At 41.5% G+C, this 23261-nt stretch overlaps 1 protein-coding gene and 1 long non-coding RNA gene across 8 annotated transcripts in view; one reads left to right on the forward strand and one right to left on the reverse strand.

The window, feature by feature from the left end:
* Positions 1–23261, reverse strand: part of LOC101741233 (papilin) — a 140102-nt gene that overhangs the window by 5658 nt on the left and 111183 nt on the right. For 3 of the 7 annotated variants that reach the window (XM_012689259.4, XM_038020281.2, XM_038020278.2), the window contains exons 30-51: positions 23012–23188; positions 22758–22937; positions 22324–22494; positions 20921–21005; positions 20255–20406; positions 19061–19231; positions 16886–17009; positions 16334–16451; positions 15142–15343; positions 14475–14645; positions 13397–13520; positions 12714–12813; positions 12236–12419; positions 11744–11917; positions 11208–11393; positions 10254–10467; positions 9010–9131; positions 7891–8113; positions 6955–7079; positions 5996–6160; positions 4995–5131; positions 4229–4376 (exon numbers count right to left, since the gene is read on the reverse strand). In XM_012689259.4, coding sequence (XP_012544713.3) covers positions 4229–4376; positions 4995–5131; positions 5996–6160; positions 6955–7079; positions 7891–8113; positions 9010–9131; positions 10254–10467; positions 11208–11393; positions 11744–11917; positions 12236–12419; positions 12714–12813; positions 13397–13520; positions 14475–14645; positions 15142–15343; positions 16334–16451; positions 16886–17009; positions 19061–19231; positions 20255–20406; positions 20921–21005; positions 22324–22494; positions 22758–22937; positions 23012–23188 — 3453 coding nt within the window. The remainder of the gene's footprint in view (positions 1–4228; positions 4377–4994; positions 5132–5995; positions 6161–6954; positions 7080–7890; positions 8114–9009; positions 9132–10253; positions 10468–11207; positions 11394–11743; positions 11918–12235; positions 12420–12713; positions 12814–13396; positions 13521–14474; positions 14646–15141; positions 15344–16333; positions 16452–16885; positions 17010–19060; positions 19232–20254; positions 20407–20920; positions 21006–22323; positions 22495–22757; positions 22938–23011; positions 23189–23261) is intronic. The other 4 variants (XM_038020282.2, XM_038020279.2, XM_062676157.1 and 1 more) reach the window with 2 other exon arrangements.
* On the forward strand, positions 898–7828 carry LOC110384958 (uncharacterized). The gene is made up of 4 exons (XR_002430312.3): positions 898–2734; positions 2949–3088; positions 4242–5253; positions 7814–7828. It is a non-coding gene; the product is annotated as an uncharacterized LOC110384958 (long non-coding RNA).

Below are 23261 nucleotides of genomic sequence, written 5' to 3' on the forward strand. Positions count from 1 at the left end.
TGATTACTATATTATACTGGTTGCTGATAAATTAGGAACACTTGAAACAATGAATGAGTGAGATAAAGAATTATTATTCTAATGTGTCGTTAACCTTGTCCACTCGCGCAGGCCAGCAGCAGCCCTAACGTGACCGAAACACAACCGCGTGACAACATGGCTGGACACCGTCTGCCTCCGACGATACTATGCATGCACTATCTGAATTATCACAAACACTACACCACCAGTCATTATGCTGTTCCGATAATACGAATGTTCACTGTAAAAATTTAAATTGCATAGATAAATATACTTCATTATGAGTATACTACACAATACGTTTATGAATTCAAAAAGAATCAACTAAAATCAATGGCAAGCAGTTCGTATTTTTATTAATTCAACAGTTTACCTTAGCTTTGTGGTTTTTTATTGGGACTTCAGTGAATATTCTAGCAAATTACCTACCGTCGGATAGGTGAATTGGATATTTAGGTCAAATAATAATAGTTTGTCCGCCTGTTAATCTTCTCTACGGGTTACGACCTCCCGGTATATTGTAGCTATTGATTGCTGTGCGCAGCGTTTTGATCTATTTTTACTATGTATCTGAAGTATTCAAGTGCAATATGACTTATTTTTGCATAAAGGAAATGACATATTTCGGTCGAAGATTGTTAGAGACATTGTATCAAGGCCATAGAGGACTTATTCTTGTATTTCAAGATGGGTGTAGGCATTCATGTTGTGGTCCCTGTGGACTTCGATAAGCAAAGTCTAACCAGACGGCTCATGAGTTCGTCTGCCCATCTTAACTATCGAACAAAGAGGTATCAGCTAATTTAATCATGTCCCCTAATAATATTAACTAGAGGTCGTCAACCGGTCGAAATTCGACCATATTTATTAATTTATATTATAAGTTTGAACATTATTATGGTTCTATTGTCAAAGAATTTACTTCTATAATCACAGATTTCTATTCAATATTATTAAACAATATTAATCTATTCTTAATTTGACCACAGGCTTTAAACACTAACAAAAGTTTGACAATAAACAAAAGAGTATATATGCGTGTCTGTGTCAAATACATGGTAGTGTGTGTAATGTTTTCTATATTGTTTTAATGTATTTTTAATACATCATTTAAAAAAATGTTAGCTTTCTGCACTCCTTCTCTATATTCTCTGTAAGTGTGGGAAATTTCATACTCCTCCGTCTGCACAATTTTCGTAAAAAGGGGTACAAAGTTTTTGCTTCACGTATTAATATATAGATAGGCTTCCGGGTTCGTAGACTATGGATCCGGAAGCTTGTGCTTTTTGTTGCTCATTACGCTGATGATGAAATATTTAATTAGCTAAACGAGAAAATTAGCTATACGGATAATTGTTATTATCGGCTTAATGATTTGTTTGTAAACATTTAGCATTTAATAATTATATTCTAGTGAAGCTGGTTTATCAGTTAGGGGTCAGGGTATAATTTTGTTTATCTTTAGTTTGTAGATAAACGGGGAAATTGCTGTTACATCGATCGATGGTAAACAAAAATAATAAAATAATTATAACCAAAGTCTGATGGAAAATTTATATCTCAGACCTCTCTTCTTCTATCCCCTTGAAAATTATTTATTTACATTAGCTGACCAGGCGAGCTCGAGGCTCATCCAGGGACAACTGGTGATTAGAGCTCATGGACATCGTATATACTGACGCCACGAAAATAGCATTGTGTCCCACCCTTCTAATGCTTCGCGAAATAAATAGGCAAAACGATGGGTATCAAATCATGCACGCTCAGAACTGGTCACTGAACAAATTTGGGTTTAACCTTATGAGGTCAGCGTCCCAGTCGTTGATGATCACGGGAGAGGATTCTATTAGCTTATTACGGGCGAGTGGATGCGCGCTCCGGTTATCGTCTTCGTCGAACCCGAACCACGAAGGGCTCGACGAGTAAATTAACCCACAGACATAGCTCACTGAGTTTCTCGCCGAATCTTCTCAGTGGGTCGCGTTTCCGATCCGGTGATAGATTCTGCGAAGCACGGCTCTTGCTAGGGTGCTTGTTTGCGTGTTAGCAACGTCGTCAGGTTTGAGCCCCGTGAGCTCATCTACTAGTTCGGCGAATTTAGAATAACTTCTTGAGGTTACCAGAATAGGAAGGAAAAAAAGTTGCGCGCAGCGACCATTGTTGGCTAACTGGTAAGAGTTTGGAAATTTAATGTTTAGAGAGTAATTTTATATTTGTCAGTATCAGATAAAAAGGCTTGATTTGTAATCTAAATTACGATATAAACTATTAAGAAAAATGTGTTGATTTTTATTGTATTTGAAAAAGGCTATTTCTAACTTCCATTAATTTTAGTTGCATTTAATTGTGAACTCATTTCAACATTCTGTATGTTTGACAGTTAATAAATGTTCATTTATTATGTAATACATATAATTTTATTTTACATAATTTCTAATTTGAATTCTTTTCTGTTAAAATTTTTTTATCCATCTATTTTTTCTGTTAAAAAAAGCACTGCTAAAGTTTGAATGAGAAAATTACAAAAGTAACAAATAAACAGCATAATTTAACGTATAGGTTGTGTTGTTTCAAATATTTCGTGCGTTGTTTGTGAATGTTATCTGCGCGCGTGTGTCGGGCACTGTAGCTTCGCTTCGGTCAAGTCAGTTCATGCTTTTATCATCAGATCAAATGACTGCGACAACTAATATTGTAACCGGAACATAAAGAGGTTTGAATACGAATATATTTTGAATGCAATGAATCTAAGCTCGTCAGTTTTTAATTGAAGTAGCTTAGCAGATTAAACTTAAGTACCCTCTATTGTTGTTTTATTTCTTACCGACATAATATGATTTTATTGCTTTATGGTATTTAAGCGTGGACTGTATTTTTTGTATGAAATATTTATTGAACCTTTAAATTATTACAAATTAATTTTGTAGCTTAAGAAAACTATAAAATTGCATTGCTCCTGGCGGCTGAATTTGAAAAAGACTTAAAAAACTTTGGTGTCATGGCAGACGTCGCTCGCTGACACTTTTACGTTCAGAAACTGAACAGTTTTTAATAGAGCAAAAGTAAGGTAAGCTTTTTTGCACAGAAATTACAAAAATTTCACTTATGAGATGAAATAGTGACTTCTACGAAACTTCATATGTGTAAACTATATGTTATTTATTGCGTCCTTTCTGTTAAGCTACTTTCCGCTGTCTTTTCCACCCAAGACCCCTTTTCAGCGTTTTGGGGGTCGTTAAATCAACTTCGCGAAACCCCCAGTCCAGTTTTAACATTACTTATCGCAGCCTTAAAATATTAGTCAAAACAAGAGAGAAAGGAAATTTTTGTTTAAATCGTTCAACCATGAAAACCAAGCAGCTAACCCAATCTATTTCTACATTTCTACTTTGATACCATGATGCAATTACTATACGCGTTAATCCCAAATGATTGTTTTCTATGAAACGTTTTGATTGAGATGATGGCAAGTTTACGAAGCAGTCTTCGTACCATATTTGAATCAATCTTTATCTGTTAATACTAAATACATGGTATGTATGAGATCCTAGTAATAGAGTTAATTCAAGGTGTAATATTAATTCTTGATATAATAACATTAAAATAATTGCAGTTGAGAAACGTATTGACTCGACAGACTGGTTCGCGGATTTTTCCCGTGAATCATGACAGGTTTCGGTCACAGAGATACCGTAAGAAAGAAAGCGAGAAAGATACAGAATAGAAAGAGATAGAGGCTACTGTCTCGTGTGTTTTTTGTAGTTATTTTTCACGAGCAGAGCCTCTGGTCTGTAGTCTCTAGATTTTAAGCAACAAAGATTGGTGATGCCAAAGTATAGGCATTCAACTTATTGTTTCACGAGGGGGTAGGACGTCTTGGGAATCCGCACGGGTAGGTACCACCACCCTACCCATTTCTGCCGCGAAGCAGTAATGCATTTCGATTTGAAGGGTGGGGCAGCCATTGTACTGTAAAAACCGATATTTAGAACTCATGTCTCAAGGTATTGATGTCTATTGGCTCCGATAACCAACTACCATCAGGTGGACTAATAAAAAAAAAGAACAGATTAGAATTGTCGTTTAACTTAACAGATGAAGATTGTTTAAACGCGTATGTATGAGATTGAAATATACAATGATGATGTACAAAACGCTTTACAGAGTCCAACCGAGCGGCCGAGGCCGAGTGACCGAAGTGACTCACCGTTCACTTGCAGGTGGATCTCCTGCTGGCTGATGCCGAACTCGTTCTCAGCGATGCAGATGTAGACGCCGGTGTCGTTCCGGTACAGCGACACGATCTCCAGCGTGCCGTCCGACAGCACGCGCGTCCGGCCCTCGCTGCCGTCGATCTGCCCGACGCAGCCAACACATCAGCGAAACGAGCAGCACCATTATACATTTTTCGAAGTGAAACTTCTTTAGAATCGTTTTGTTTTCAAACTCGATGAAACGAAAAAATAAGTCCATAGAGACACAAACACATAAATGTATAGGATTCAGCCGGCGAGAGAATGAGATAGAACACATTAGACGATTTCAGTGTAGTGTTTTTTTAATATAGCGCCATCTATGAGATTTTTTTATACTAACGTGTACGTACAATTATTTACTAATGACAAAATTTGACATATACTTAGACATTCAGGATAATTGTATTTTAATTTCTGAAGGTTTCACTTCTACCACGTGTGAATTGCACACATGTTTTTATTTAAGGAAGTATTACAGGTGGCCCGGAGGCATTGCCAGTTTCACCAGGACAGATGGGCGAGCAAAGGCTCAGCCACGAAGGGTGGGATTTGCTAACAGCTGTCCGAGCGCCTCCGAAGGAGACCTAACATCTCAAGAGCAGCAGGCGATACAATAACACTTATTATGACTGTGTTCGGCACTATCAAATCAAATCAAAACAATATCGACAATTTAAAGAAGCTTATAGCGAATCGGTATAGTGTTTGGAGGCTCACAGTGATTTCTCCTTTCCTCCAAGTGATCTTGGGCGGCGGGTTCCCGTGGAATATACAGCGCAGCGTCGCCTTCCCGCCCTCCGCCGCGTTCACCTCCGGTTCGGTTTCGGGACTGGCCTGCGGGGCTCGAGGCGGCTCTGCGTCGGAAGTCACGTACATAAACATGAAATGTAACTTAGCACTTCGTATCATCGTGGTACGACGTCTTCAAGTGGAAGATGGTCCAATCCTGTCTATGTTTGCCGCGAAGCAGAACAAGGTTTTTTTTTGAGTGTAAACTTAATTTAATCTTTCTGGAAACGTCGAAAAATCAACGAGTCTATCATTGTCTAAATTAACTTCAGTCTTTGAACGTAATCCGTCCACGCATAGCCGGAATAGCCCGTTAGGCTACCAGCGAATGGCTGGGGGGAAATAAGACTTATTTTGACATCGAAAGTTCCAAACTTTGACAGAAATCTTCCCGGAGATTATACAAAAAGACTAGGTGGCTTTACGACTTAATTTGGGTCTTTTGTAAAATCGAACATTTGTAAAGAGAATACTGCGTTTATATAACGAGTAATCTGAAGAAAGTATGCCAATGACGCTTCGCCCTATGCCAGTGTTAGCAACACCTCCGGTTTGAGCCCCGTGAGCTCACCTACACGCTGAAATTTTTTTTATTGCTTAGATGGGTGAACGAGCTCACATCCCACCTGGTGTTACTGGTTGGTGGTTACTGGAGCCCATAGACACGTAAATGCGCCATCCACAATCACCATCAATCCTGAACACTTGTTGAGTACGTATTTCATTAGAAAAATTGGTAGGTACCGGCCTGAGATTCGAACACCGGTGCATCGTTCAACACGAATGCACCGGAAACCTTATCCTTTAGGCCATGACGATTTCAAAATAAGGCTACCAGCATAGGTAGGAAAAAAAATGCCAATGACAATGTCAATGCATATGGGCTTCAGTTTCCGCCGCGAGCCGCTCCGCGCTGCGTGTGTTCGTACCTGGCGGCGGTGCGGTGTTGAGCGCGGGGGCGACGCACAGGCGGCTGCACCCGCGCTCGCAACACTTGCCGTCGCCGCGACAGTCCGCGTCGTCGTCGCACTTGGTCTCACAGACGCTCACCGGACTCGTCCACTCATCCGTTGGACACGATCCGCTCTTGTTCACTGATATAAAATTCATCCAATAAATATTTTTTTAAGGGATTTTATGACCTGGTAACTTCGACCTTTAAGTCATGTCTTATAAATGAAATGAAGATGATTAATTTGAAACATTAAACAACTGGGATGAGATGAGATGATATGGGATGAAATATAATCTCAGTAAAATGGTGGTCATTTACTAAGACTTTTTCAGTGGACTTTTTGGAGGATCCGGACAAGCTACGTCCAGCAGCTTTGTTTCATTTTCCCCATTTGTGCACTTCCACAGATATTAAACAGTTAATAAACCACTGTTATTACACATTTAAACCTGAAGAAACACTAAATAAACAAAATAAAACAAATCACACTACTTCACTTCTCGCGCTCCCGCCAAAAAGTCCATCCAATAAATAAATTAATAACACAGAGTAATATCATGTATGACGTGCATCTTTTAAGACTGTATGGTGCACTATACTAATATTTTTCTGAAAGTCGCGTTGTGTCCATAATCATCAATACTCAAAATAGGCAAACATTTAACATTATTTAGTTGTGTTTATTTTTAATTATCATAAACCAAATAATACCCGACTGAAATGACATAACATAAGAGATTAGGAGGCAACCTATTTCTGGTTTCAGTTCCGATGCACGAAACATTATTTTTCTGAAAACTATGATTGCTTTTAATAGAGTATGAAATTTTGCGTAATACATTTTTATTAGTTACTAGTTTAAAGCGTATAATTGTTGCATTACAAGTCAGAAAAAAATTGGCAATAAAGATTTAAATGATAATAATTAATTACCCAGTCTGCATTCGGTTGTGTTTTTGAAGAGCTGAGGGAAGATGGGATCTCGGTACTGGACCACGACGCAGCGCTCTCCGCCCGCGCACCGCACCCCCCCGCACAGGTCCTCCGCGCAGCTGCATCTGTACAACACAGGGGGAGCTGTGATAGAGCGCTCTGTCTCTGTCCCGCAAAGCGACAAACACACAACTGTCTTAATACTACTTCAAATAGCAGAAACATCTTTCGAATGTATGGTTTCAGGATTTGCTTCTCAAAGCTCTTCGCGACCGATCCACACGGAACAAGTAAACATATTAAAACTTTCCAAGTCGCTACCGGACTAGGATTTTCTCCTGGTAGAGCCCAGGATATAGATACGATAGATAGATAGATAGCGGCTATAGATACCAAAAACATAAATACGAGACACAAGAGCGAATGTTTTTGGAACGAAGTTCCTTATAGAACGATGCGGAGGGGTACCCTAACCGGGAAAAAATCCGTAACGTAAGATTTTTATTAGTAATGCACACAGTGTACGACTTAACTTTGTAATAGCGTATAAATTAGTAATGCAAACAGGGTACGACTTAACTTTGTAATAACTTACAAAAAAGAACATATTTTTTTTATCATTCATTGACCACGGTCTTAGAGCGTTCATTTGTGCAAAACACTAACTCTTATGCAAACAACCGTGAATGAAGCGTACCACAATAGGTTCGCAAGTTACCGAATGACCGTGGGTTGTTGCGAAACCTCCAGTTTTATTTTCTTTATACCTCGACTAGAACTTAAAATTAATATTTTTATAATAAAGAACTTCGTTCCTGTCCGGTGTCCCACGACACCACACAACTTTTTTTTTTTTCAGATATACTGAGTTTGAACCCCCTTTGCTTCGTAAGTAGTGATGTAAAGAATCGATAACAAGAGTAGAAGGAGTCGAACATCTCGCAGCCGTCGGGTCCGGTGGTCCGCTGCAGGCCGTGGTCGCAGTGCAGCACGTCGCACTCTCGCGCGCGCGCCGCACAGTCCGGCGGCGCGGCGACGCACTCGCACCGCTCGCAGCCGCCCGCCGTGCGCGTCCGCTGCACGCTGTGCTCGCACTGTAGCCGCGCGCACTCTGCCTTGTAGCGGTCGCAGTCGGGAAGTATTTCGTTCGTTTCGTTTTCTAAACGGACATTTTTTTTTTTTTTTTAGATGGGTGGACCACCTCACACCCCACCTGGTGTTAAGTGGTTAAGAGAATCCGTAGACATCTACAACGTACATGCGCCACCCACCTTGAGATATAAGTTCTAAGGTCTCAGTATAGCTACAACGGCTGCCCCATGGCCCCATCCTTCAAACCGAAACGCATTACTGCTTCACGGCAGAAATAGGCAGGGTGGTGGTACCTACCTGTGCGGACTCACAAGACCAAGACCAGCAGTAAATTATTAAATTGTTAACCAGTAAATGAATTAATGAATTGTTTTAATTCACTGACGACTCCAAACGAAATCTAAAGATTACCCTCTTACGACAAAAAAAACTAGTTAAACAATTTTCAAAGGCTTTTAATTGATTATTCCATGACTCCATGCCCAATCAGGTTTCTATTAGTTATATTATATTTAAATTAAATTATATTTACTAGCAGCGACCTCGTTTCAATGTCTCGATTGCGTTAAAATTGTACCGACATCCGTTTTATGTTTTTATGTATGAGAACAGTAATTTTACTGTTAAATCTAGTCTAGTTTCTTATAAGCTACTTGCAGGACCGGTCTTTGTGGCGAGGTTTGGGGGAGGCCTATGTGCAGCAGTGGACGTCTGTGGGCTGATAAAATAATAATAATAAAGCCTCTCAAAACATCTCGAGAGGCTTGGTCTCAACAAAAAGTCGGTGGTGGCCCAAATGCAAAAAGCAGTCTTGCTCGACAATGCCCGTATAGTTCGCCGGTTTCTCTCCCAATTGTCCCTAACGCTCCGGCCGATTGTTGCCCACCTCGCCGGAGTGTGTCCTGCCGTCTTCCCAGACGTGGCAGTGTTTAATACAGAATAATAATAATAATACTAAATTACCTGGTTGACATACGAAAGAGTATCGAGCCTCCTGTGTCTCGGGGTCCCTGTAAGCTATTGGTACGCACTGTTCGTTTGGAGGACATCTATTTTGAGCGCAAGGGTCTTCGTTGCATTGGCATCTATAAAAAAAAAGAGTGTTGTTCTTTTGGATTATAATAACACGGCATCTAGAATTAGGTCCAAATCGTTAACGGAGCGGCGTGCGTTTGTAGGTGTTGTGATCCCTCCACTGGCTAAATCAGTTTGGACATTGTCTTTAGTCATTGATTTAAGATTTTAGTTTTTTTTTTAAGTAGGTATCCGAACCGTCTCTGTGGGGGCACATGGGGTATGTGGGATTACCAAGATGGCAGTGATTCAATTGCACTTTCGTCCAAGCGTTCGATCTCCGCCCGCTGCGGTTCGAAGAGTGGGACAGCCGTTGTAACTATACTGAGACCTTAGAACTTATATCTCAAGGTGGGTGGCGCATTTACGTTGTGGATGTCTATGGGCTCCAGTAACTACTTAACACCAGGTGGGCTGTGAGCTCGTCCACCCATCTGAGCAATACAAAAAAATGCAGAATCCGGATATTCTGTTGATATGTGGCATCTTGTAAGCTGGCACGGATAACACCACCCAGCCTATCTCTGCCGTAAATCATGTATTTCGCTTTAAATGTGAAGCGGTTGTACTATATAACTTAGACTTAAAACTCGTGTTTCAAGGTCAGTAGCGGTGTTAACGTTGTTGATATCTATGTCGGTAGATATGATATAAGGTATATCGCAACGGAACACTTAATAATATCCACAACGCGCACGAGTGCGAAAACGATTGATCAAATGTAAAACGTTTAAAAGTATAAAAATTTATTTTTGTTTAGATATCCCTATTTTATATTAATTTTAAAATCCATTAATTAAATATGTTAATATATTTTGCTAGTTTTTTGCTATATAATGTTTTCTTTAAGAAGATTTAATGTGAATTATTTAAAATATAAATACATATGTTTTACCTATGGAAATTCCTTCAATATTATCAATGTAGCCTAGTCATCCTTATTTCTCTCATGCCTATCATGCTTATTTCTTTCTTATTTATGATTTTAATTATCCCACCATTAAAATACCCTTAAATTTTATAATAAGTATGTAAAAATGAAATGTTTTTTTCTATAAATATTTCATTAATGTCCTTGAGAGCACGAGTAGCTGGGCCGAAAATGGCCCATGTCCTTTGTAGTGTTAACTTACTCCTGGCATCCGTCAGCATCAGTGGTGTTGGTGATGCCGTACGGGCAGTACAGAGTGCGGCAGTGGGCGGCGTGCGGCGCGCAGGGGTCGGCCGCCGCGCACGCGCACCGCTCGCAGCCGTCCCGCTCCGGCACGCGGACCAGCCCGCCCGAGCACTGCAGCGCCGAGCACTCGGCTTCGTAGCGGCTGCAGTCCGGAAACACTTCGTTGGTCTCTGCGAATGGAATTAACATGTTACAAGTGCTGGAAAAAAAAAACATTTCCACGCAAAGCTCTAAATTGTTCAAATGATTGTGGCGATTCTGTGGAAGATTTGGGTAAATTCCTCGGAACAACATTACGGACTTATCTACACTAATATTATAAAGCTGAAGAGTTTGTTTGTTTGAACGCGCTAATCTCAGGAATTACTGGTCCGATTTGAAAAATTCTTTCAGTGTTAGATAACCCATTTATTGAGAAAGGCTATATAACATAACGGCAAGACCAATACAAGTGGAGCACCAATAAAGAATGTATCAAAATAGGGGTTTAAATAGCTCCTTAACATTCTATAATTCAAAAATATTTTACTTTCTACGTAAATGAAGTGGGGGTTAAAATTTAGTGTTATGTCAAAGTAACTATTTCACGCTGACGGAGTCGCGGGCAAAAGCTAGTATGTATATAATTCTCCTATTCTTAGTCTATCTGAACAATGCGCAGCTTAAATTTAAGATCACAGATGACGGTGAGAATTTAAGGTGCTGTAAGATGCAAGCTGGTGCAAAAGCGGTGCAATATTTTATTTGTGGCGAAAAAAGTTTTATATCTTAAATTGTAGAGTTGTTAGACAATTGTTTCTCAGATTATGTTAGTATTGTTTTATTCTAAAAGGCTGCGTTGGGTAAGATTTTTTTTTCGGAATGAGCAAGAAAGTTCAGCAAAGCTAAGCGAAGTGGAAAGGGCCAATACCGGGGAGCCGGGAAACTTTGCAAACAGTTCTGCAGTCCTCGTAGTTGAGGAAGTTGTTGTCGTTGCCCTCGCAGCCGAGATACACAAAGGCGAGACATTCGCCGTCCACTGCGCTGTAGTACCAGCGGCGCGACGAGGGCTCTCTACACGCGGCGCCCGTCTCCACGCGGTGCAGGCACGCCGCCGCTACACCCGCACCGCGCGCGTTAGTACACCCGTCTCACCGCCCGCCCCGCGCACACCCCGCGCCCACCCCGGGCATACCCTGCGCCCAATCCACTCACACCCCACTCACACCCGCGCACACCCCGCGCCCAGCCAAGGGACTCGGTAGCTAGTCGTCTCGTAATCGTCTCGCATCAAAATTTAAACTTTAGCTTGCTTAATTTCTCACTCGGATCACTATTTGTATTAGTGTTAATGAGGTTACAAGTAAATTTTGAAGTAGAAAGTTAGCATTCAATTCGTTAACGTTCCGCCACCAACAAGGATTTTTTTATTGTTTTAATTATAGTGTCGTTTCGAATGTTGCTTACCGGGACCAGTCTCCCCACAGACTTCTTCACACTCATCGACGGAGGAGAAGCGGTTGGCGCCTCCCCCGCACCCGCCGTACGCGTACGGCTTGCACGTGCCGGTGGCTCTGTCCCAGTAGATCTTCGGTATGGACGCGCGGCAGGGCCCCGGGTCGAGTTGCGCGGTGCACACGTCTGCAGAATAAACCGGTAGGTAATAGTTCTGGTAGGACCTCTTGTGAGTCCGCGCGGGTAGGTACCACCGCCCTGCCTAATATTTCTGCCGTGAAGCAGTAATGCGTTTCGGTTTGAAGGGCGGGGCAGCCGTTGTAACTATACTGAGACCTTAGAACTTATATCTCAAGGTGGGTGGCGCATTTGCGTTGTAGTTGTCTATGGGTTCCAGTAACCACTTAACACCAGGTGGGCTGTGAGCTCGTCCACCCATCCAAGCAATAAAAAAAGGTCAGACCTGAATGTTGTTTATTTTAGAAACAAGGCGGTCCTACTCACTGATATCCTGGAAGGCCCCGCATCTTCTTTCGCACTCTTCTTCGGTGCGGTAGCTGTTGGAGTAGCGGCAACCTCCGAAGTCGGCCGCCAAGCAACTCCTGACGGAGGAGTCGTAGTAGAAGACCGTGACGTTCTCGCCGCAAGGGACCAGCGAGTCGGGGGTGCGGCATTCGTCCGGTACAGCCTGGACGAGAACACAAACTCACAAACTATCCAATAATAATCATGGAACTTGCGAAAGCATAGAGCTTTAACTATACTTGGATAGCATTTTACAAAACTTTCATTAGCTGAACGCTTTTATTAGCTTGAACTGTATATGTGACGGAGTCTTTTAACATAATTTTTTTGATTTCAATACATCCGATTAACTCGAGCATTCGCGTACGTATTGAGGACACTGAAATAAAATATGGGGCCATATGACCACCGCTTCCTCGATTATTCATCTAATTTAATGCTTAGTTGTGGAACGTACCCGCTCCGTGTGGTCTGTCACGGCAATTGTTGATATTGTGGTCGTAGTGAAGATCGGCTGCTTCCTGCAGACGCCTTCGCATTCCTCGCGCGTCTCGAACCTGTTAAAGTTTGAAGGCGTTAAGTGAACTACACGTAAGGGGGGCACAAGTGGGGTGTGCGTGCGCTTTTAAACCATGTCGGGACTGGAGCAGAATCTGTGTGTGAGGGGGATAGGGTGAGTGTGAGTCGCGAAACCTACCGCGGATGATGTAGCGTCATCTCAGTCTACGAGACGCCGGACCACAGCTCGTGGGCGGACTTTACGAGGGGTACCCGTTTTTTCCCCTACCTATGCTGATAGCCTTAAGAGGCTATTTCAGCTTCTCCTTGACATGTAGGTGAGCTCACGGAGCTTAAGCTGGGAGTGTTGCTAATACTGACCCTAGCAAGAGCAGTGCTTCGCAGAATTTACTACCGGATCGGAAACGCGACCCACTGAGAAGATCCAGCGAGAAACTCAGTGGGCTGTGTCTATGGGTTAATTTACACGTCGCTTGGGATGAAGGCATCCCAAGCGACGTTTTACCGGTTAGGCGAGGACGGTGACCGGTGCTTGTGGTACCTAAAAGCACCGTTAATGGATTGGGAGGATCCGTAATGAGGTACCACAGTGACGTAAAAGCAAAGATACTTTGAACATACCTGTTGCCGTTTCCATCGCAACCGGTCCAGACGAACTGTTCACAGCTGTCACTCGCTTCACGGTAGTACCATTTTTCTAATCGGTCCGTACAGTTCCCGGGCTCGGGCTGGACCTTGCATGGATCTGAAGTGTAAGCGATAATGTAAGCAAATTATTTTTGGACATTCATTTTCATCTAACGGAATATTCATTGCGTTCTGAACGGGTAAGTACCAACGTTCCGTCCATTTCTGCCGTCATTATTATCAGTTTCGAAGATGCGGCAAACAACAATATAGTTGAAATTTCGAACTTATTGTTACGCCGGTAAGAGTAACGCCATCTATCGCCGAATAGTCGAACGAATATAGAAGGATCTAGTAGCACCTAGAACGCTCGAGAAGTACAACGCCATCTATTGTCAGATAGCGGAAGCACAATACTAGGATGTGTGGAATATTCTCGATAATTCTATGGTGGTGGTATCGACTATAAAAACGTTGCAGAGATGGCACGCAGTCAGTCAGTAATCGGAACTACTCGAAGCGAAACAGCGAACGGATCACCTGAAGCGAAGCGGAAGAAGCGAATTGAGAGTTGTAAAATGTTTTAAGTGTTGAATACAGTTTTTAGTTATACTTTGTTGGAATTTTATTTACCCCGAACGCGTAGCCCTAGCGCGTAACATTATATTTCAAGGTGGCTGTCGGCATTCGGGTCGTGATGTCCATGCAGTAATGTATGCAGTACAAAAACTAGAGTCATACTAAGAATAATGTTCTGTATACAGGGACGCATCAGTTCTGCCGTTTGTTAAAGACAACAATAGCCTAATCTGTTAATATCCAATAACTAGCCGTACTCGCCCGCTTCGCTGGGCATTTAAAATTAACATTATTGTTAGCCTATCCGTTAAGTATTTTCTACATGGATACCAAGTTTCAAGTCAATAAGATGCATGGTTCAGTAGTTATAACGGAACATCCGTAAAAACCGCTGTAGATTTATACATTAGTATAGATTGGTATAGATACTATTATGGGTTTAAAATTTTAATCGATCTCTCTATTCGATCGTCACAAAACTTCAATCACTTGCCGATATAGTTTTTGCAGACTTCCGTGCACTCTGCGATGGTGGAGAACCTGTTCGGTCCTCCGTGACAGCCTCCGTATACAAACTCTTGGCAGCTCCTCCTCTCATTATCGAAGTAATACTTAGGCAAGTACGCGCGACAAGGTCCAGGGTCCAACGGATACAAACAAACATCTACGAGGGAAACAGATTCATTTACGGCGTGTCCATATTATTCTATCTTGATAGTGTTACTGAAATCTTTTCAGCGTTTTCCTAAACCGAATTGACAGTACGTGGTTGTTCTACAAAAGAAACTTTACTGGCGGTAGGATCTCTTGTGAGTCCGCATTGGTAGGTACCACCACCCTGCTTATTTTTGCCGTGAAGCAGTAATGCGTTTCGGTTTGAAGGATGGGGCAGCCGTTGTTCTATAAAAACTGAGACCGAAGAACTCATATCTCAAAATAGGTGGCGGCATTTACGTTGTAGATGTCTATGGGCTCCGGTAACTACTTAACACCAGGTGGGCCGTGAGGGGAGCTTGGGGACCTTAGAACTTATATATCTCAAGGTGGGTGGCGCATTTACGTTCTGGATGTCTATGGGCCCCAGTAACCACTTAACACCAGGTGGGCTGTGAGCTCGTCCACTCATTTAAGCAATAAAAAAAAATAGGATCACATCGTACTTATGTCCTTGAAGGCGCCACAGGATCTCTCGCAGGCCTCCTGGGTCTGGAACGTGCCGGTGTTCCGACAGGTGAGTCCGGACTCCGCGTTGGAGTGCACGACACACTCCCGCCGCGCCGCGTCCAGGTACCAGACCAGACCGGGCGCGACGCAGCGCTCCAGAGTCGGCGACACTTCACACTCCCCACGAAATCTGCTCTCCTGCGCATTAGGTTTTAAATATATATAATAGGTTGGAGAAGAAGTCTTTTCGCATCATAGTATTGTGGGATATAATATTTTGCCAATTGAATTGACTAATTTAATTTCATGCTATTTGATTAATGTTCCAAATTCTTTTCATTTAATTTCAATTCCTATTAACATTTTTCACAAAAAAAAATTAAAATATTAGGCTGTATGGTATGGACTTAGGAAGAGTGAAGATATTTCGGGACTGTCATCGGTTCGTGCCGCGCAAGCTCTTTGCACGATTACCCAGCATGCGCCCACGATGTCAAGTAATAATAAAGATAAAACTCTTCATTCTGCGACATATATATGTCGAAGAGGTTATTAGTTTGGTAGCTAAACGAAACACAGCACGATTGCGGTATCGTCGGAACTCGGCTAACTTCGTGCTACGACAGAGCTTAGTCGATGGAGGGAGGCGCATAGACGGCATTATACACTTACCAATTATTACCAACATTGAAAATAAATGGAATTTTTAATTATTGGTTGAATTATGGATGAATGAATGGTAAATTATATAATATTATAATATCTTGCACTGCACTAAAATTCGCATGTCAAATAATGACAAAGCATACACGCTGCTTTTAACTTTATGTAATAACTCATTTTCACTATGCTTGGCGAATAAATGATTTCTTTCTTTCTTTCTTTCTTACCAACCAGCCTTCTTGAAGAGCGGTGCTTCCGTCCTAACAACTGTCATTCGTTTTCGTTTGCTAACGTCAAGAGAAGATTTCTAATTGTTCTAAGACGACAAATGTGATTGGTGTACTTAATATTTCTCTTAGCTCGATCACCCTATTCGCCCCTATGATGTCTGACGATGGTGTTAATAAATGTGGTTTCTCCGATATTATATATGATCACTATATATATTGCGCGAATTACATTTATGAAGTTAAATATATTAATCTACGTTCAGCTTTCACTAAGTAATTGATTAGTAAGACTCACAACAGCGACGGTGGCGTTGGTCGCGGCGAGGGTGGTGGGCTCCGGAGCGAGGGTGGTGGACACCTCGGCGACCCGACCGGACCTGCAGCGGCTCTCGCACTCGTCGCGTGACGCGAACCTGATGCGATCAAAGACAGGAACTTGAGTTTACGTGAAGGTAGCTGAAGACTTGAGTGGATGAAGGAATTTCTGAAAATAGCCTTTAAGCTCGGGGTCTTAAGGTCTAATGTCGCTTATAGGCACATACCAAGTTATTTTTTTATTGCTTCTGTGGATGGACGAGCTCACAGCCCACCTGGTGTTAAGTGGTTACTGGAGCCCATAGACATCTACAATATAAATAAGTTCTCAGATCTCAGTATAGTTACAACGGCTGCCCCACCCTTCATACCGAAACGCATTACTGCTTCACGGCAGAAATAGGCAGGGCGGTGGTACCTACCCGCGCGGACTCACAAGAGGTCCTACCACCAGTAAGAAAGATCTTATAGAGATTCTTATAAATTTTAATGTAAACAAAATAAGGTTAGATTTAGAGAGTGTTGCGCGAACCGGTTGTCGTTTCCGCCGCAGCCTCCGTAGGCGAACTGGCTGCAGGCGTCCCGGGACGCGTCGTAGAACCAGCTCACGATGGAGTCGTTACACGGACCCGCCAGCATCGGCAGCTGACACACGTCTGGAACGAACAACAAGCTCACTTAATAAATTATACATTAATAATACATGAAATCAATAAAAAAGCATTACACACACTACCATGTGTTTGACACGCACACTTAAATATACTCTTTGTTTACTGTCAAACTTTTGTTATTGCATAAGGTCTGTGGTCAAATTGACAATAGGTTATTATTGTTTAGTAATTCGTAAAAAAACTCGTAGTATGTAATCAAAGTTATTACTTTTTAGTTATTATTAGTTTTTTATTTTATTTATTGCTTAGATAGGTTTATTGCTTATAGATGAGTATCACAATAATACTTTAACGATTATTTTCATTTGATAATTTTAGTAAGATTGAATGGAAGTTATTGGCGGATTGAATTACATTATCATTTGTTTGTTTGGGTTTAATTTCAAATAGTTGATTAAATACAATATCGTAGTAAGCACAGGCTATGGACGCTTTGAAATATTTTTTTTTTTTGTAATAAATATATTCATAAACGAATTTGTATGTTGGTATGCCATTAAGTGTATAATCTATGGGTATGCCCATCTTCCAATATGGCGGTGCCGAGACTGACTTGTCAAATTGAAGTAAAAACGTTTTTTTTTATACGAAATTTAACAATTTATTTATTAAATTCTCTAACTTTGCCACTATTTGTTATTGGTAAATTATATGACGCGATTACAACTTCATCTATGCCATAAAATAATGTGTGATCGAAAACTGTATAAAGCTTCAAATAAAACGACACGGAAACAAAAAATAAGTTTTTTTTTCATTTCATTTCATCATTATTTGACAAGATTGGCCCGAATGCAATGATATCCACCATATTCAAATTTAGTAGGTATTACGTTTACTATATACACGCAGATAGAACTTTTATTTGTTTTATTTAACTCTGCCATCGGTTTTGCTACGGATCGTCGCTCATCCGATCCCCATAAAGTGAGTCGACTATTATCAAAGCCGGCAATCTGACTTTTGGACAATTATTGGTAAATCAGAAAAACGAATTATTGACTTTGTATTCCATTGGCAGTCACAAAACTCTTCGGAACGACATCTTAGATAAATAACAGGTTAACTATTAACCTTTATTTAATGCAGGTTTTGAACCGTATTCTTTGAAGGAGACGATTATATTCAAATCAATCTGTATTGACATATCAATAACATTTTTTTTTCCAAATGCACAGATTGCCGCCTTTGATAATAGACGACTCAAGTATCCATTGTGTTTTTACGTTCGCTCAATTTGGTTGAAACAAAAACGTGTGTCTACCTTTTGGATTTGCGTCATCCATTCACTTCGGACGAACAGATGGGATTACGGGATTATTTTTATACATGAGCCGTCTACAGCTATATACAAAAAATGATATAACGGCATATACTATCACATCGAATAGCGCCCTTGTAGGCAGACGAGGGTACAGTCCGTCTGATGGCGAGTTGTTACCGTCGCCCATGGACTTCAGTAATGTAAGGGGCAGAGTCAAGCCGCTATCTACCGTTGAGTACTCTGCACAAGCCTCGTTTGAAGAAGGACATGCCAAAGCGCTCGGGAAACACCTTGGAGGGGAGCTCATTCCAAAGCCGGATGGTACGTGGCATAAAATATCTCTGGAAACGCACTGTGGATGAACGCAGTGACTCCAGTAGTATGTGTTTGTATTGAATTATTAATTTTTTTTTTTTTATTGCTTAGATAGGTGGACGAGCTCACAGCCCACCTGGTGTTAAGTGGTTACTGGAGCCCAGGGTCATCTACAACGTAAATGCGCCACCCACCTTGAGATATAAGTTTTAAGATCTCAGTATAGTTACAACAGCTGCCCCACCCTTCAAACCGAAACGCATTACAGCTTCACGGCAGAAATAGGCAGGGTGGTGGTACCTACCCGCGCGGACTCACAAGAGGTCCTACCACCAGTAAAAAAGTAAATTAATTAATAATTTAGTATTAATTATGACAGAATTATGCCTACATAAGTTTTCAAGTCTTGGATAAAATAGTTGTGGCATGAGTTTGAACCTCGGTAAGCCCTCACCTTGCGTGAAGTGGCAGTAGTACTGGCAGTGCTCCTCGGACGCGAAGTTGTTGGTGTTACCGCCGCAGCCGCCGTACTGGAAGGGCGCGCACCGGCCGCCGCGCGCGTCGTACGACCAGCGGGTCTCAAATTGCGTGCAGGGGCCCGGGTCCGTCTCGAAGAAGCAGAACTCTGTAAAACGCGGGGGCCAAACGCGATCGCTCAGTCAGTCTCAGTCTCTTGATGATTTGAAGTCGTCGTAGCCTAAAGGATAAGACGTCCGGTGCGTTCGTGTGTAGCGATGCATCGGTGCTCGAATCCCGCCGGTAGGTACAGTAATTGGGGGGAATAGGGACAAATCTGGGATGTCAAAATACTTTTGTTGAGATGTTAGATTTAACTTTGTTGCACTGAAAATGACTTATTTCGACTTTAAGAGTATTAAATAGTTTAATTTAGTCATCAAAGTTTTGGAACTCAAAGATATTAAAAAGTTAATTACCTAAAGTTAGGTACCTAACAACTAAATAGTGCCAGCCCTATCGGAAAACTCTATTGTCCGCATACGTAACCTGATTCACCCCAAAGCCAAGGTGAATCGGGTCAAGCTAGTTTCTTCAGTTTTTGTGTAGAACTATATTTAATATTCTTACTTATTTCAAATTAAATCTAACAGTACACTTTTAACAGTACAATGGCTGCCCCACCCTTCAAACCGAAACGCATTAATGCTTCATGGCAGAAATAGGCAGGGTGGTGGTACCTACCCGTGCGGACTCAATAGATCCTACCAGCAGTAATTTTGGAAATTATAATTCTGCGGTATTTTTATTACACGATGTTATTCCTTCACCGTGGAAGTAAATCATGAACATTTGTGAAGTACGTTTTTCATTAGAAAAATTGGTACCTGCTTGCGGGATTTGAACACCGGTTTATCGCTAGTACGAATGCACCGGACGACTTATCCTTTAGGCCACGACGACTTATTTGTTTTTCTTTGTTGGGGTCTTTGCTGGACTATAATTTTTATATGAACTATTTAAAAAATGGTAAAGTATCTTAATCTTATACCTTAATTGTATCGATAAATTAGTCCCATTCAAGTATACACAAATTAAATCAAGCTATTGAAATATCTCGAACCGGGTGGTTAGCAAAACTAAAACTCGATTTTAGAATAAAAATATATTGTGTTCTGTGTATATGACTTACCTGAGTTTTCTGGTCCAGGCTGTTGTGGTTGGACTGTGGTGGTGGTGGTGGTGGTAGTGGTCTGGATCTCGGAGCACCGACTTTCACATTCGATTTGAGAATTGAATTTGTTTTCGTTTCCTCCGCACCCGCCATAGTAGAACTGACGACATCTGTCATTTGATTCGTATTATTTTGAATTCCTCCATTTGATAAGGTTCAAAAAGAAGACGGGCTTGGGTAAATTAGGTCTTAAAATAGTCTTGTTATATACGGTCATTTGATGTCGAAGTCTCAAATGTATTGTATAATGTTTTTTTTATGGGTGAACGAGCTCACAGCCCACCTGGTATTAAGTGGTTACTGGAGCCCATAGACATCTACAACGTAAATGCGCCACCCATCTTGAGATATAAGTTCTAAGGTCTCGGTATAGTTACAACGGCTGCCCCACCCTACAAACCGAAATGCATTACTGCTTCACGGCAGAAATAGGCAGGGTGGTGGTACCTACCCGTGCGGACTCACAAGAGGTCCTACCACCAGCAAGTTTTATTTGCTTATTATTATTACTGATTAAAATATCTGATCGTTATGCCGCAATAGAGACCATTCGACCTTCATGTCTCAAGACGGGTCATTCGCGTAAGCTGTAATTTGTTTTATTTTGTACAAAAGAAAAAAAACCTTTTTTCGGACGTATCGTAGAACCACTTCTCCTCGTAATTAGCGCATTCTCCCGTCTCAGCCGGCAGGGTGCACAGGTCCGGTACTGAAATTTTCATAAGCCACGTAATCAAAGGTTTTTATTCGAAAATATTGCAATTAAATGTAACATCGTCAACCCTGTTATATAACTAAAACTACTTTTACGATTGATTCTCGCTTTTTCTTATTTACTTTCCTTTAATACTTTACACTTTATTACGCTGTAATACTTTATAGTTAACATGGGCATAATTCGAAAATAATTACAATAGAAAACGTGAAATTAAGCAGTTTATGTAGTTTTAATTACACATGCCCACGACTTATGAATACCGAAGGAAATACTATGCCGGGTTATGATTAATGTAGATATTCTCGAATATATTAAGTGTATAATCTATGGTAGATATGGTTAAATTACAGATAACACCAAAATGCGATTAAAAACAAGACCATGCAGGTTTCAAATACAACAACAATAGAGGTTAGTCGTTGAATAAGGTTCAAAGGTTAGTAATATATTTTTTTAATTTTCGTCATAAAAACTTTTCATCTATCAACCACGTACCTTATCTGTTATCGTTCGAACTAAGAACTAGATGACCTATTATTTCCTGCTTAAGCTGGATCCATTAGTATAGATCAGCGTTTCCCAACCTTTTTGTGCCATGCCCCACTATAACATTTCTAAACATTTTTATGCCCCCCATACATAATTTCAAACATTAAAAAATAGATTTGTTCGCGTAAGAAACATAAATGATAGGTTTTAGGAAGAAATCACTATGAAATTGTAACAGAGGAGGTAAGTAATATTTAAAACTAATAATAAAAAACTGAAATTCAAATTCAAAATAATATTAATACAGATTATCTATATTAATTTAGTGCGATTGCCCTCTTAGTTATCAAATTTTGCTCTCTTGTGGGGCGTGGGCCCGACGTTGGGAAACACCGGTATAGATCCATTTTTCTTTTTGGCAACTACGTTCGCCTAATTTGTGAAGGAGCAAAACTGACCCAACATTGTTCCTGTTGGTTTTTCAAAGATGCCTCGACCACAGGTCTCGAGTTATTTGTTGGATTCAAATTTTTTTTTTTGCAAAGCGAACCGGCTCTATTTTTTATTGTATATGACTATAAGACCATCACGTTTAGTTGGAGACAAAAATTAAGCCCAACGGGATGGCGAGTGGCCGCTGATGTTAATAGCCCATTTCAAAAGTATAGCTGGGTATAACAGTGCTTCCTTTATATAAAGTACTTCCTTTTTTTTTAAGAGGAATTTGTTATCGCGGTCAGAGAGCTGAAGTTGGGTTGGGGGGGGGGGTGAATGACCCTGTAATGCTGTAGGGCGTCGCACCGTTGCGCTGTCAACTAACCGAAAGGCTCGGGACAGGAGCTGGCGCAAGCGGCCTCATCTTCGAAGCGGTTCTGGTTCCCGCCGCAGCCGCTGTAGTAGAAGGGTCTGCAGCGGCCCTCCGCCGGACTGAACCACCAGACCGCCGCCGTCTCGTTGCAGCCGCCCTGCTCCCGGGGCTGCGAGCACCGCGCTGACCACGCACCCAATGTTACTACTACCTACCTACGCGCTACGCTCCTTATTACAGCAAGCGACATTTTAGCACAATGCAAACAAACTACATAGGTAAGTAACTTTTAGTACTAAAACCCAGAAGCAGGTGAAATTTAACCAAGAGTTTAAAAGTTCATGCTTGTAACAACAGAATAGGTTTTTAATTTTGATATCAAAGTCATTTAGTGCAAAGTCATCCATCTACCAAACAAACTGTGGGTAGTCGTCGCGCGTACTCACGTTGGAGTGTCCCGGGCGGGTCGCAGCGCTGCTTACAAGCCGCTTCCGAACCAAACCTATTCGAGTTTCCTTCGCAGCCTCCCCAGATGAACTCCTCACAGCGCTGCGTCTCATCATTGAAGCCCCAGCGCGGGAAGTTGCCAGCGCAAGATCCTCGCTCAATGGGCAGACTGCACTGATCTAGAAAAGAAAGGTTCAACATATAAATAGCTTTCTCAGATCTTACAGACCGGACATCGAACGGGCTCTGTTACCTTTAGTCCTGGCGGGCTCGCACTGGCTCTGGCACAGTTCTCTGGTGTCAAAGTTGTTCGCGTTGCCCAGGCACCCTCCGTACACAAACTGGCTGCACTGTTCCCTCTCGGAGTCATAGTACCAGCGCACGTTGTAGCCGACGCACGCTCCTTTGACCTTCGGTAGCTTGCAGGCGTCTAGATGTTATGATTTTAGTTTACGTTAAGTCTTATCCGGCCAATTTGTAGAGAGCTGTATTTTTACGAATTC

This window comes from Bombyx mori, chromosome 25, assembly GCF_030269925.1.
Source record: "Bombyx mori chromosome 25, ASM3026992v2".
In the NCBI taxonomy this organism is placed as follows: domain Eukaryota; kingdom Metazoa; phylum Arthropoda; class Insecta; order Lepidoptera; family Bombycidae; genus Bombyx; species Bombyx mori.